This window comes from Ictalurus punctatus, chromosome 11 (genome assembly GCF_001660625.3).
Source record: "Ictalurus punctatus breed USDA103 chromosome 11, Coco_2.0, whole genome shotgun sequence".
In the NCBI taxonomy this organism is placed as follows: domain Eukaryota; kingdom Metazoa; phylum Chordata; class Actinopteri; order Siluriformes; family Ictaluridae; genus Ictalurus; species Ictalurus punctatus.
Genome location: NC_030426.2, coordinates 9,185,976 through 9,200,748, shown reverse-complemented (window position 1 = coordinate 9,200,748; position 14,773 = coordinate 9,185,976). Strand labels below are relative to the sequence as shown.

The following is a 14,773-nucleotide window of genomic DNA, read 5'->3' as shown; positions in this document are numbered from 1 at the left end:
AACAGGCGTTGTCTCAAGCACATCTGATGCAACTAATCAAGGGCTTCATTAATTGCACCAGGTGTGCTTGAGCTGGAACACGTGAAATACCAGAACTGGTAGCTTTTTTAAAATTTACAATAAAACAAGCTAACTGCCTGCACAAAGTATTGCACAATTACGATATAATATGTAATGATAACGCTTCATAAATTGATAAAAAAAACATTTTTGTAAAAAGCACAGCACACCCGATACACATTTTTGTCCTTCATTTTCTAGAAGTAGAGTTAAAAAAGCTTTTTTTGTCGTTAATTAAGAGAAGGTACAACATCTTGCTCTGACCAAAGTGACCTGAACGCACCTCATTTCGTAATTATGACCTCGTAATCACATAAATTTGTAAATACATACTTCCCAGGAGGACTAGAATGCACAGTTACTACTGTCATGTCTATGCCAGAATCAGTGTCAAACTCCATCCCAGAATGCACCACAAGCTTCAAATATGGACTCCTTGGACTACAACACCCACAATCATGGCTGCGTCCAAAATGACATACTACCCTAATACACAGTAGGCGAAAAGCAGTACGCTAGAGGGGTAGTAGGTCCGAATTCTCAGTAAACGAGAAACAGTAGGCGAGAAATACCCGGATGTCATATTGCTTCCAGCGAAATTTTACAGTATTCAACCAATGGACACGACATTAGTCAAAAATCTCATAATGCAACGGGACTTGTGCGGACGAACTTGTGCGGGACTTGTGCGAATCGCGTAAGACAGCACGTCTGTTATGAATCACCGGAAGGAACTACGGACTTCAATTCCCAGCAGCCACTGCACCTCTGCATCATGGTCACTTGCACTTGACTCTCATCCCGGTTAACGAGAACCTGTGTGTATTTACGTCACGGTTTGTGCAGCACTTGGTGTCTGGCTTTGTTTGTCTCAGATTGTCACGTTATGCTCTCCAGTGGCTTAAGAATTGGTTTATGTTTATTTTCCTTGTTCACGTATGCTTAGTGTCTTTTGTGTTTGGTTTGATCTCTTATTAATCTTTGAATCTGCAAGTGCATCCGTTTCCGTCACATTCGTGACAGCATCGGCTCTTTTTAAGTATTAAACCTTGGTTAAACAGGACTTGTTTAACAGTACCCAAATAAATTGTTAATTGTTGAAGGTGTAAAAACGAAAACACAGCGTTTGAAACCAGCCTTTTTTGTGATCTCCATCATGCCTTAGCCAGACAAGCTAATGGCAATGAATTTACCTCAGCCTGTTAACACTTTAAATGACTAATTAAATGACTAATTCAGTTAACTTTCCTGATGTGCATTTTGGGGTAGTGCGGTTGCTTTAATCTGGTGGTTCCTTTAAAATCTTTTGTGTTTATGATGAAGGTCACATGACAATGCCAACATGGCAGTCCAGGATTATAGTCATACTACACATACATATTGATTAGTACGTACTGTTTCAACAGCCGTGCAGGAGGTACTGATTCGAGTGCATTACGTACTGTCACAGTATGCAATTTTGGACGCAACCTATGTTCAAGGTCATGTTCACAGTCACCAGATTACAGATCGCACACACGTGGACCCAATCACCACCTCATCTATATAAGCACACTCCAAACACATACACTCACACTGTGAAATAGGTGCTCAGCTGTTTTCACAACTGTTATACCAAGTCTTTATTTCGAATTGCTGTTCATGATATTTTGATTCTTGACTGTTTACCTTGATTCTGATTATGTGTTGATCTCTAATACCCCATTAGGTCATCGCCTGACCTCATACCTGTCTCTCCACCTTGATTATGTTTAGTGTTTTGGGTTGATTTCTTTTGTGTTCACCAGTCCTTTAAGTAAAAACATTTTTTCCTGCAACTGTTGCTGTTTCTGCTGTCTGGCAACTACTTTATTATTATTATTATTATTATTATTATTATTATTATTATTATTATTATTATTATTATTATTATTACCCTATGTTTTTTAATGAATAAAAGTTAACAGAGGGTGGGGATATATATTAAGTAGGTGTTAAATAAGGCTTTTGTAAACTAGGAAAATTGATAATATGGACTGCAAAATAATCAAGCACAGTCTCTGTCAAGTAATGATTGGTGGCTGTCTTACACACAAGTGTTAATAATAAATCAATAGCCAGAGCTGATTTTGTTTAGCCTACTTGCTTGGCTGGAGTACACTGTGGTGATTATATCCGAACTCCTCTTTGACTCTGACACTGGATAAGCTGCACTCCTGCTCCTCAGCCTCTGACAGAAAGCATGCTGCTCAGAGGAGATAATGAACTGACAATGACTTATCTTCCTGTCCTGCCCTATGTAACCCCTACATATTACTTCTGATACCACACATCCAGCACAGAATAAGGTGCTAGTCTTCATGTATTAGAAGATTGGTGAAACTAGATTTTATATTATTCTATAAAAGTCCTGTTTGCCTATGCAGGAAGAGCCAAGCCTGGAATATGAGTCAGATACTAATTTAATTCACCAGACCAGGTGTTTAGTTTCTGTTATGTGGCTGTTGTAGGAGAGATGGAAACCTTATAAGGATGCTGCCTGATGACAGTTTCTCCCAAGATACTAAATAAGATAAGCATGACTAGACACCATTTCCCAACAGTATGGACTGATAAATCTTCAAAGGTCAAGGATAAATTATACAAATATCACTGAGATAGCTAATGCACACTGTGAAACCTTATTCTTACTGGCTTGGCAGGGGTAGCACCACTACTCCAAAAGTGGTGGGGAAAAATTTTTGTCTGAGAGAAGAGGTACATCTATCATTTAGTGCAATATGGAGCCAGGGTCTGATTATAATACAATAACAGGGCACAACACACCTATTAATGAACGTCAGAGTAGTTTGTTTTGACCCCACATGCTTCATTTTGTATTATACTCCTCAGGCAGCTAATAACAGCAAAAAATGTTCACATTCTGCAATAGGCTGTTCGCGTCTGTAGTCACTGTCTGTTTCGCTAAACATTATTTCCAGCAAGCCTTACTTTATTTGAAGAATTTAATTTTATGAATGTTCCTCTACAACCCCTGGCAAAAATGATAATGTACAGATATGACACAAAACAATTTTTATCTAATAGCTGAACTTTCTGGTTTTGTGAAACATACCTCAAACAAGTTAAATGAAACAAAACATTTAACTTGTAATTTAACTTGTAATACAAAATGTAATTAATGGAATATATCTAATTTTTCCAGATCAAGTAGAGGAAAAAATTATGGAATCACTCAGTGTTGAGGAAATTTTTTTGGAATCACCTTGTACAGCAATTGACATTCCTAAAACAAATACCAGCACAAGTCTAAAAATGCATATTAGTTTGTAGTTAAAGAGAATGCTTACAGACCTTAACAGTGCTTACAGACCTTAAGCTTGGACCTTTTGAAAGGAAACATGTTCCCAATAACAGAGTTGTCATTTGAAACAATGGAAAGGATTATAAAACTCCTTCTCTAAGGAAATACAACACGGAATGTGGCAAAAGATGTTGGTTGTTCTCAGTAAGCAGTGTCTAAAATTTGGTGCAAGTATAAACAAAATGGGAAGGTTATAAAAGGAAAACATATTGGTAGAGCAAGGAAGATTCAGAATAGAAAACTCAAAGGAATATGCCTGGGACTTTTGTCTGGTGCCATTCTAATTAAACATATGAAGATGACTGCCTGAAGAAAACAATCAAATTTCCCCACTCATTTATGATATGGGGTTGCATGTCAGGTAAACGACCAGGGGTACTTTGGACACTTTTCTCATTCCATCGATAGAAAATATGTTTGGTAATGATGAAGTCATTTTTCAGGATGATAATGCATCTTGCCACAGAGCAAAGAGTTTTAAAGCTGTTCTTCACTAAAGGCATATCAACGCAATGACATGGCCAGCAAGCAGTCTGCATCTCAATCCCATTGACTTGTCCATGACAAGGATCCATCCTGCAAAGCTGAACCCGCTGTTCGAGAAAGTTCGAGCCAGCTTAATGGAGAATATTGTTTTTATTAGTAAAGTCCATGCCTCAAAGAATTCAGGCCGTTAGATCTAAAACTATTCATTATGAGATCTACACAAAAATAGAAGAAATCAGAAGAACGCATAAACTTTTTCACAGCTCTAGATGGATGGATGGATGGATGGATGGACAGCCGGACGGCCGGATGGACACACACCGATGAGCCATAACATTAAAACCACTGACAGGTGAAGTGAATAACATTGCTTATCTCGTTACAGTTGCACCTGTGAAGGGGTAGGAAATATTAGGCACAGTAAGTGAACAGTCAGTTCTCAAAAGTCAGTTGATGTGTGTAAGGATTGAAGTGTAAGGATCTGAGTGACTTTGACAAGGGCCAAATTGTGATGGCTGGACAACTGGGTCAGAGCATCTACAACATGGCAGGTCTTGTGGGGTGTTTCTGGTATGCAGTAGTTAGTACCTACCAAAAGTGGTCCAAGGAAGTACAACCGGTGAACCGGCACCAGGGTCATGGTCGCCCAAGCATGGGGAGCAAAGGCTAGACAGTCTGGTCCGATTCCATAGAAGAGCTACTGTAGAACAAACTGCACAAAATGGTAGAAATGCTGTCAGACCACACATTGTATGACAGCTTGTGTATGGGGCTGTGTGTATACAGTCCCAGTTCTATAATTCAAAGGCCAATACTATGTTTTCACTATACATTGAAGATATTTGAGTTCGAAATCAAAAAATGAATATGATGATAAGATAGATCAGAATTTCAGAATTGAATATGATAGACCACAATTTCAGCTTTCCTCATATTTACATCTAGATGTGTTAAACAGCTTAGAACATGGCACCTTTTGTTTGGAGCCACCCATTTTTTTCAAGTGATTAAAAATATTGGAACATGTGAGTGATAGATGTTTCTTGCTGCACACTGTACCATGTGTTAGGTCCCAGGGTGTAATTCCTCTTATTAGTTTATTATATATCTACAGTAATACATGTTATTGATGATTGTATATGTGCTGAGTACTGTAGTAATGTTTTTTGTTGTAGTTTCTCTCTCTCTCTCTCTCTCTCTCTCTCTCTCTCTCTCTCTCTCTCTCTCACTCTCTCTCCCCATTACTGAGTTTAATGAACACCAGCTGACTGTGCATGCCATCAACTTCTGGCTGGTCTGATTTCCTGCTGGAAGTAGAGTCAGTGGATAAAGCTGGAGAAGAAACTTAGTTTCAAACAGGCCTTTTGTCTCCATGCTGTTGAGGCTTTGTTTTCGAGTTTAGCACGTGTACTATTGTTGCCTTTGGAGGTTATGTAGTTGTTGCCTCTGCTACAGTACAAGTTGTTGTTCCCTAAAGTAGCTAGTAGCAGCCTGTTTATTTTCTATGTTTAAGTAACAAAACAAGAGAGCTAAATAGTATTTATTTTTGATGGAAGCATTAGGGAGGTGGATGCCATTTTTATTCATATTTCTGTTTTCTCCTATTTTTGGTTAGAAAGGGAGTGAGGTTAGAGATTTGTTGTTAATTTGAAGTAATGTGTTGTTTTGCCCTGGTCCCCGCCTGAAGCCCTTTTATGAAGCTTACCTTTTGTGTCAAAAATGTACAAAAGAAATCTTGTTTATTTATCTCTACAAAAACTGTGAGTTCATTAAGTGCAGGGACAACCTTCACAGGACAAAGGTGAAGTTATTACAATCCACCATTTGAAGAAAACTTCAAGAGCAGAAATATAGAGGCCATACCACAAAATGCAAAGCACTCATCAGCAGTAAGAATTGGAAAGCTGCATTGGAATTCACAGAGAAATACAGATATGAGCCACGAAATTCTGCAACCAAGATTGACCTCTACAAAAGTGATGGAAAGGCCAAAGTGTGGAGAAAGGAAGAATCTTTTCATGATCCAAAACATAGAAGCTCATCAGTCAAGAATGGTGGAGGTAGTGCCATGGCTTGAGCTTGCATGACTGCTTCTGGAACAGGCTCACTAATATTTATTGATGATGCCACTCATGATGGTAGTCTTCAGGAACATTCTGTCTTTCAATTTACGGAGAACACTCAATAAAGGACTTCTTCGGTGGAAGTTTTTTGACTGGCTAAGTCAGTCACCAGATTTTAACCCAGTTAGGCATATGCCTCCTGAAGAGGACACTAAAGGGAGAAACCACCCCCAAAACAAACATCAATTGAGGCTGCAGTACAAGCCTGGAAAAGCAACACAAAAGAACAATACAACAGTTTGGTCATGTCCGTGGGTCACAGGTTTGATGCAGTTATTGCAAGCAAGGGATATGTAACACAATATTAAGTGTTATTTACTTTAATTTATGTAAAACTTGACTCTCAACAGTTTAAATTTGACAGCATCTGTCCAACAAGCAAACATTTTCTACATTTACAGCATCTGGAAGTCTCCCTTATCCAAAGTGGCCTACAGAGGTACTTTGTAGCCTCAATCAAATTTCCCAATCCTAGTACAAATAGGTCAGGATATGCGAATACTTCCAAGCTAAAACCCTCTTACACAGGAGTTAGTACTGAAAGAAAACAAGTCGTGTTTTTTCCCCTTAAAGCTATGGAGGTGCACTGAATGCATTTATGGTTCTAAATATGGCAGTAGGCTTCTCACTAAACCATTTTAGCCAGTAATTTATTAATATTAAATGTAAATTGGCCCCTTGTTCATGCAATTGCATTTGAACATTTCTCTACAACTCCGTTCACCACTCTAATGCCTGTTCCTAGCACAGGACCAATCTGTTTTCTTCAATAATTACACAGTGTTTTTTGTCATCCTATTCTTGCAGCTCAGCCATTTGCTGCTCCACTTAGCTTGACAGTAACAGATGTGAAAATTGCATCTCCTATCAGAGTAAACAACAGCTGATAACAGTCGAGAAACACTGTTAGATATGGAAGAGGCATATTTGTTTCAAATTAGTTTATCCACAAGCCTCTCCATGCCTGCAAGCAGCCACCAGCTCCAGCTGTGAACTATGAGCTCACTATAACATGCAGTTAGAAAGCATACATAAGTGAGGGATATTGTACTTACAGTATCACATACAGTTCAGCAAATGTAAGAGCTCTAGTGACTGCTTCTGCATGACTGTAATGAACCTACTGTTAAGCATTAATGCTATTACAATACTTACAATTTTTTTTTCTATTTGCTTATAAATCTCCAAATAAGCAGCAATAAATGAAAGGTAAGAAGAGTTACCTTTAATGTTGAACCATTGATGATTAATTTATGGCTATAAATAAAACACTTCAAAAAGTGTTTTGTTTTACACTAGTGCTTCACATTACCATTTTTTGCTAACGCCATGGACTCTGAACAGATGAAAAATCTGTTTTGAGGTTGATGTGAGGAGAATAAATGCATACTTTACTGTCCATTTGTATTTAAAATCTGTTTTTGCTACCATTTGCTAAAAGATTTACATAAATACATGTGCTAAACTGTGGAAGAGGATTTGCTACAGAAGCCAAACTGGTTTATGGTTAGATAACTAGAAACAGTTAATAACATAGATTTTTTCCCCCTCTATGTTTATTTGTTTTACTACAGTATTTTTTCCAAGTACTTATTTCACTCACCTGAGATTTACTGGATCTGCATATGAACTGCAGGGACAATCTGATGACCTTTACTATATATTATACCACATGGCTAAATATAAAATAAAATAAAATAAAAATCAAGTCAGTGAAAAAGTAGAAGAAATTAATGGTCAGGCATTTACAAGTAATAGATTCAGTGCTGTCCTCTTCATTGTAAGAGGCAGGCAAGGGCGTAACCATGGTATGGACATTGGAGGGTCCAAGCCCCCCCGCCCACAACATCCAAAGTTTGATACTGAAAATGTGCATATTTAGAACGTAGTTTTAGGATTACAGTTACTGTTTGAATTCATGTGATTTCTGAGTGATAGAAGCTTCCACAGCATGGGGAAATTGTGGGCTGCTGTGTACATCCTGTGGGAAGATGTATTCTCTGCTCCATAACCTACCATGAAACCTACCATACCAAGTAGAGGTGAGCTAAAATGTGTGCAGGCAAACTACACACGCTAACATTTAAACATGCAATCACGACTTTTAAACCAACTCAGAAAGGATGGCTACCTATGAAACTAAATTTATCACTATATATGTTGTAAATGCAATTTCCCCACGGATGCTTCCAAGCAAAGGCATTCAAAGGGAAAAACATTTTAGGGAATTTCTAAGAGTGTGATACAAACATGTAGAATTTTTACAGACACATGCAAGCAGGCTACTTCCGATTCACCTCTTACAAAGTAGTGAAAACGCTATCAACATAAGAAATGGTTAATTTACTCAAATATTTTTCTATTTCAACAAGACCCACTAGATGGTGCGAAAATGCAAGAAATCACACTTGCCAAATAGAATTATTCATTTTCCAGGAGTAGCAAATAGAAGAGCAATGACTGACTTAGATGATCATTTTAATTTGATAAACTGAATATTCTGTTTGTGTAACTGGTGTCATTTATTATGTTAATGTCATCATGCTGTTTAGCTTGCTATGTAATAAGTGTACAAAGTGTACAACAATATATAGTGATAACCTGAAACGTTAGCTATGTAAAGGGTACTGGAGTTTTCTTTTCTTAATTCTAAAGACAAACTGCCATAACTAGTTCTGAATGGATAACTACAATATGGCCACAACTCAAACGTTAGTTCCATATCTCTTGTTGCCAAGCTAGAACATCTCAGCATTATGCTGAGCCTTATATTTGTAAAATCACTTAGTTGTTCTTAGCCCAAATGTAGTGTAAAGGAACGAAATGCTGTGCAACTTTCCTCACTTTCACTTGCATTTTTAACAGTCTATCACAACGTGAGGGTTCACAACGAACTTGGTGGGAGGATATGCAAGTGAATGTAATGTTAATGGTCAAAAACTAGAACTGACGTTAGCCTAGCCTACTTCGTGGGTGTGCAAATATCAAAAGTTAATTGACGTTCAACATTGGTGGGGACACGACCCCCCCCAAAGAATGCGTGGTTATGCCCATGGAGGCAGGTATGGCTTAAGGCATGAAGGTGAATGTGAATGAAATAAATGTAAATGATAATACAATATGCAGATTTGCTGTTGTTTTATTTAACCGAAATATGATAAACAAGAAAATACCAATTCATTTGAAAGAGGAAAAAGGACTCTAAACAATTTCACAGAAATTACCATAGAGCTATAGAGACATGGTCAAGGTATATTTGTTCCACTTGTCCATCTGCAGTTGTCACATTCAATGTCCTTAGAGTTGGTTTTCTTTTTGGTGAGTAATGCAAAAATATATTGAACCTGACACAATTGGCCAATGCATATTGGAACAGATCCTCTGTCTGTAGCTGTGCAGATACACGTATGTTGTGCATAGCACTTCTGTTGGCACATTGTGGTGACAATAATGACGTCAGAGTAGTGTGAAATCATGTTTCCATTTTGAATCTGCTGCTCAAACACTGTGGTGTTAGTCATGACAAGCAAGTGTAACCTTTTCTTTCCTGCGAGTGGATTTTAAGGATGGGAGGTGGTAAATATGCTAAGCACCTCCTCCCAAAATAAAATGCTTGGTGAAGTTCTATTAGTCTCAAGAAAGGTGTAACATTTTATAAGAGAAATAAAGCCGTTCTACTGACTAACATGTCAGTAACTTTCACATATACTTTAAGTCTTCTTTACCTTACAGCAGTGGTCACCAATCCTCTTCCTTGAGATCTACCTTCCTGCAGGTTTCGTTTCCAACTAAAATCTAACACACCTGTTTTATTTGATCAAGAAATTCTTAAGGCAATGATTAGATGGCCATGTGGGCACGATTATGGTTGGAGCTAAACTCTGCATTTGAATATCCCTACTACCCTACTACACAGTAGGTGAAAATCAGTACTGTTTGCCAAAGGAATAGTATGTCTGAATTCTCACTATTCATAAAGCAGTAGGCGAGAAATACACGTATGGCCTACTCATTCCACTTTGATTCTGCAGCATGGAACCACTGGACACTGTAGATACTGTGCTATTCCATAATGCAATGGGACTGGCACGGAAGAGCTGTCAGAATCTGCGCTGCGTAGTATGTACGGATTCATGCTTACCACTTATACTGATCAGTACGTACTGTATCAGTGGTTGAGCAGTAGGTACTGAATTGAATGCAGTAGTACTGTCACAGTATGCGATTTCTGATGCAGCCACTGTCTTCAGGAAGGTAGATCTCCAAGAACAGGGTTGGTGACCACTGCCTTACAGAGACTTTATGAGAGCAGCTATTGTAAAAGAGATCTCTGTGGCTATTTGTCTTATTGAGGTGCCTTGAAGGCTGTCAGAGTTATGCTGGGACTTGGTGGGGTTTGTGAAAAAAGAGTGACATGAGGTTGTGAATCTCTGCTTTCATCCTCAACAGATCCCTCAAGTGAGCTATGCTTCCACAGCACCAGAGCTGAGTGACAACACCCGGTATGATTTCTTCTCTCGAGTGGTTCCTCCAGACACCTACCAGGCCCAGGCAATGGTGGACATTGTACGACACATGGGGTGGAACTACGTTTCTACTGTAGCATCGGAGGGAAATTATGGTGAAAGTGGGGTGGACGCCTTCATCCAGAAGTCCCGTGAGGATGGTAAGGGTCGGCCTATTGAACTATTGTGTATTGTGTATTGTTCTTTGTCCTGCTGTTGGAAATTATTCTTACCCGGGCTGGCTGGCATAAATAAGGCTCAATTTTTGGCACTGTCAACCAATGGCATTAATTGATTTTTTTCCCCCTTTACTTTTGTGCAACTAAGAGCAATAGCACTACAAATGGTTCTAAGTACAAATACACAGAATGGTATGATTTAGAGGGTGGGGCTGAATTACAGAGGACAAACTAGAAGCAAAGCTACCAATCAAAGTACAAATTACAGTATGTCTATTACTGTATTTGTAATAGTTTCTATAATGTCTATGATTAAACACTGCACTATAAGGCTAAACCAAAATGGTTTCATAATAGTAGCTGCAAGTTACTGATAGTAGAATTTTTAGCCCATCCATTCAATATTGTTCCACTACTATTTAACTTTGTTTACAGACAGAATGTAAAGGTTTTACAGTAAATTGCTTATAAGGAAATGGACAAAATCCCTGGAAGACTGACTCTGAGGGTTTCTGTGTGATGTTATTTATTTGCTGCTATGTTGCAACCTTCCAAGCCTCTAAAGTCATAGGAATTTCTCAACAAAACTACACATTCAGCTTGATTGACAACTTGGAAGATGTTTTCTGCCAGTTGTCAAAGGAAATACTTGGCTTTATCTCTTGTCACAGAACTCTGAGACTAGAATAACATGACCCACCTCTTGATAAAGCCCACTGTAGGTATTCCCCATTTCCTCATATCAAATGGTGCAGAGTGCATAGGTTCTTGCTTTGTAATAAACACTACTAGAGATAAGTGCAACACTACAAACTGGCAAAGAGGGTAATTTAAGTAAGTGAAGATCTAAAATTTCGACTCAAACAGAGTCAAGCATGGGTCAGTGATTTCCCTCCTGAATCACACCTGATTCAACTCATTAATTAATTACCAAGGTTAAAAGATGCAGCTGTGCAGAATAAGCAAGTAAACTTGAACCTAATGAAGCTGAGCTGGACTTCCCATGTGATCTCTTGCTCTGCACTAATAAATAGCTAATATAATTAAACATTAAATTGCTGCATATACAGGATTATTATTTGTGCATTCATTTTACTTTATTTAACTCACTTTTCTAAAGCTTACTTTGACATCTTCCAAGATTTATTTTCAGTGAAGGGAAGTTTCCATGAGCAACCATTCAACCTCTACTATCAGGAGCACCGCTGGGGTTTCTGGGCCCCCTGGCTAATTTGTACTCCGGGCTCCAAACCCCCCCCCCGATTGCCTTTTCTTATTGCAATGTGTAATAAAAATTATTGCATATTCAATAAATTTGAACTGTGTATTAAATTAATTGAAATTATGCGATTATAACTATATACAAATAACTATATATAGAGCACTAGTAATTATCACCATTGTACTCTCTCTCTCATACACAATATTCCCCAAGTACCAAGAACAATGAACATTATTATTATTATTATTATTATTAATAATTAAGTGAATAATAAGTTTCACACACCAGCAGTTCCAGAAAGAAATGCTACAACAGTGACAGGATCATTGAATCAGTGAGTTGAACTTGAGAATCAAATCGGTTCTATTCGTGAATGAATCTTGCAAACTGGTTTTATCAACAAGATTCTCCAATTTATTAAAATGAACCGACTAAAAAAATTTATTCAATCACAATTCGGACATCATTACAACACTTCACTCTTAAACTCACTCGGGACAATTTAAGCAGATTTAAATGATTACATTGAATTTCGATTGATTCCTCAAAGAAAGCTGTTGTAAGGTTTTGGAAAGCTTGAATATATAAAACACTGGACTAGTTGTATTGTCGCTTGGTGCTTTTCCATTCTTTTTGAAGCTCAATGCTCCTTTGCTCGATTGCGTGTAAAACATACAGTCTTGGAAATTTTGGGTAAGGATAAAAAGGTTAAACATAAAATTTTATGTTAACTAAAACAGCTTCATACGGGCTACCTTCTGAATCATAGCACAAAACAAGGAACATAAATCACCTTTTTTCAAAAAAAAAAAAAAGTGGGTGATTAGCTGTCTTCCCCGTCTTGCTCTCTACTCTTTTTCATGTTTTTCTTTCCTCTTTTGGCATACAGATTTTGTCTGCGCTATCTCTTGCCATCTACCTGATGCATGCGACGACTCACAACTGTGAAGTGCTGCATTTCTGAATAATCCGCGAACGTCTTAAGGGGACACACACATGCACTTGACACAGACTGAGGGTATTCATTATAGCCTGCTTCTTAATAGATTATTGTGCAAAGAGGCCATTTAAATACCAAAATCATACAGGAAAGTATAGTGGGCCCCCTGTCTGACCAGGGCCCTTCGTCCTAATCTTCCCCCGTTACAGCGACCCTGTCTACCATCACCATGAAGCCATTTGTTAGTACATTTGTTAGTTTGCTTCGTGTAGATACAGTACCCATACACAAACAATGAACACAGTGATGCAGTTGTTTAGTAAAATAACTGTTTCAAGCCTTTGTGCTACTAAATGTGCACACTGGTGGCAGATTTGATTTGAAAGTATCAAATTACCTTCAACAATAAGAAAGACAAATCAATTTGGAAGCCAGGAAATATTTAAACACCATGAAATTAAACTGCAATTTATGGAGAGCTGAAGTAATAAGATACTCTTTTGCAGCAAATGTATTTTACTTCTTATAGCCTTGGAAAACAACAATGTGCAAAGCCAAAACAGACAAGCTCATATCCCAAAGGTGCCATTTATTTTCTTTAAGCCAATACACAATTCAAATATAGTTCACATTATGATTCCCAGAGAATGAATATTATCCAAACATATTTCACTAGGTTTTGAATGAGAACAATCTCCATAACCCTTCAGGGGCACAGAGCAATAGCGATATCATACTGTGTAATATTACCCTGAAATTTTCTATGAGAATCATACATTTTACTACCTCTTTCTCACATTGAGTTAAATTGCATTTTAGTAGAACAAATGGCAGGATGCATTTTATCACATGGTAGGGAAACTAACATCAGCTATGTAATTATTTTCTGAGTCCACATCTGCACTAGCTAGATATAGAATAAATGGTGTAAGAAACATTGGGAATGGGACCCCCCCCCAAAAAAGTGTCAGGCATAGGAGAATAAGCCATTTATTCTTAGGTGGGTTGGAGTGGGTAGAAAAAAATAATGATTGTGGGACAAAGAGAGATAACAGTTAACCAGTTTGACAAGGTTTTTTTTTTTTTTTTTTTTTTTTTTAACTCCGAAACAAGAGATCACCACCTGCCCTCTTTTTTATTTTATTTATTTTTTTATCAGCTCACGCCTCCAAATTGGACAGTTTGTGAGCTTGAAATTACCTAGATGAACTTGTTTTGAGTGAAGTGATATTAACTGCTACCGGCACTCCTCTTTCATGTTCCCAAGTCCTTTTCCATTTAAATGAATAAGCTTTTCTGCCAGACAAATTTTATTCACGTTAAGTCAGCCCACTTCTGGCTTGTTTTATGCTACAACTCAAGTAGTCTAAATGTTGTGATTGAAAAGAATTGGCTGCTATCTTGTTTATTTATTTATTTACGTAGAAGTGGGAGTGAGTAAAAGTAGTAAAGAGCATAGATATAGAAAGCTATCTGCTACTTTAGCCATTATTGCTACTATTTTCATACATCAGCACCCATTAATAGAGCTGCGAATCTCATGCCTAATATGATATTCTTTTTAGCCTAATTCTTGAAAAATGCCAGAAAAGTGTAGCTAAATGTACAGTAGGACAAAATGGTCATAAGCATCATGATAAACCAAGATGAAACCAGTCAATAGGTTTCCTGCTACTGACCCATTTATATCTTGGACATACTTATAAAAATAATCAGGATAGCTAAATACTAACAATTCCAAGACATCCCAGGTTATATTTCAATTCACACAACAGGTATCAGCATTAACACGACTATAAAATAAATTGATAATGAGAAACTTAAAATTTAGTGTATAGTTCTTGTTTTGAGTTCTCAGCAATACCTACTGTACATCCACTTGCTGCGAATAAGGGTGCTGGTGTTTATGGATGAA

At 37.7% G+C, this 14,773-nt stretch overlaps 1 protein-coding gene and 1 long non-coding RNA gene across 3 annotated transcripts in view; one reads left to right on the top strand and one right to left on the bottom strand.

The window, feature by feature from the left end:
* The window catches only part of grm4 (glutamate receptor, metabotropic 4), a 201,008-nt gene that overhangs the window by 115,358 nt on the left and 70,877 nt on the right, over nucleotides 1-14,773 (top strand). For both annotated transcript variants that reach the window (XM_017480467.3, XM_017480466.3), the window contains exon 3: nucleotides 10,462-10,678. In XM_017480467.3, the coding sequence (XP_017335956.1) occupies nucleotides 10,462-10,678 (217 nt within the window). The remainder of the gene's footprint in view (nucleotides 1-10,461; nucleotides 10,679-14,773) is intronic.
* On the bottom strand, nucleotides 4,063-11,579 carry LOC108272197 (uncharacterized). Its single transcript, XR_001814010.3, has 3 exons — nucleotides 11,397-11,579; nucleotides 4,482-4,601; nucleotides 4,063-4,280 (listed from the first exon to the last, which is right to left on the bottom strand). It is a non-coding gene; the product is annotated as an uncharacterized LOC108272197 (long non-coding RNA).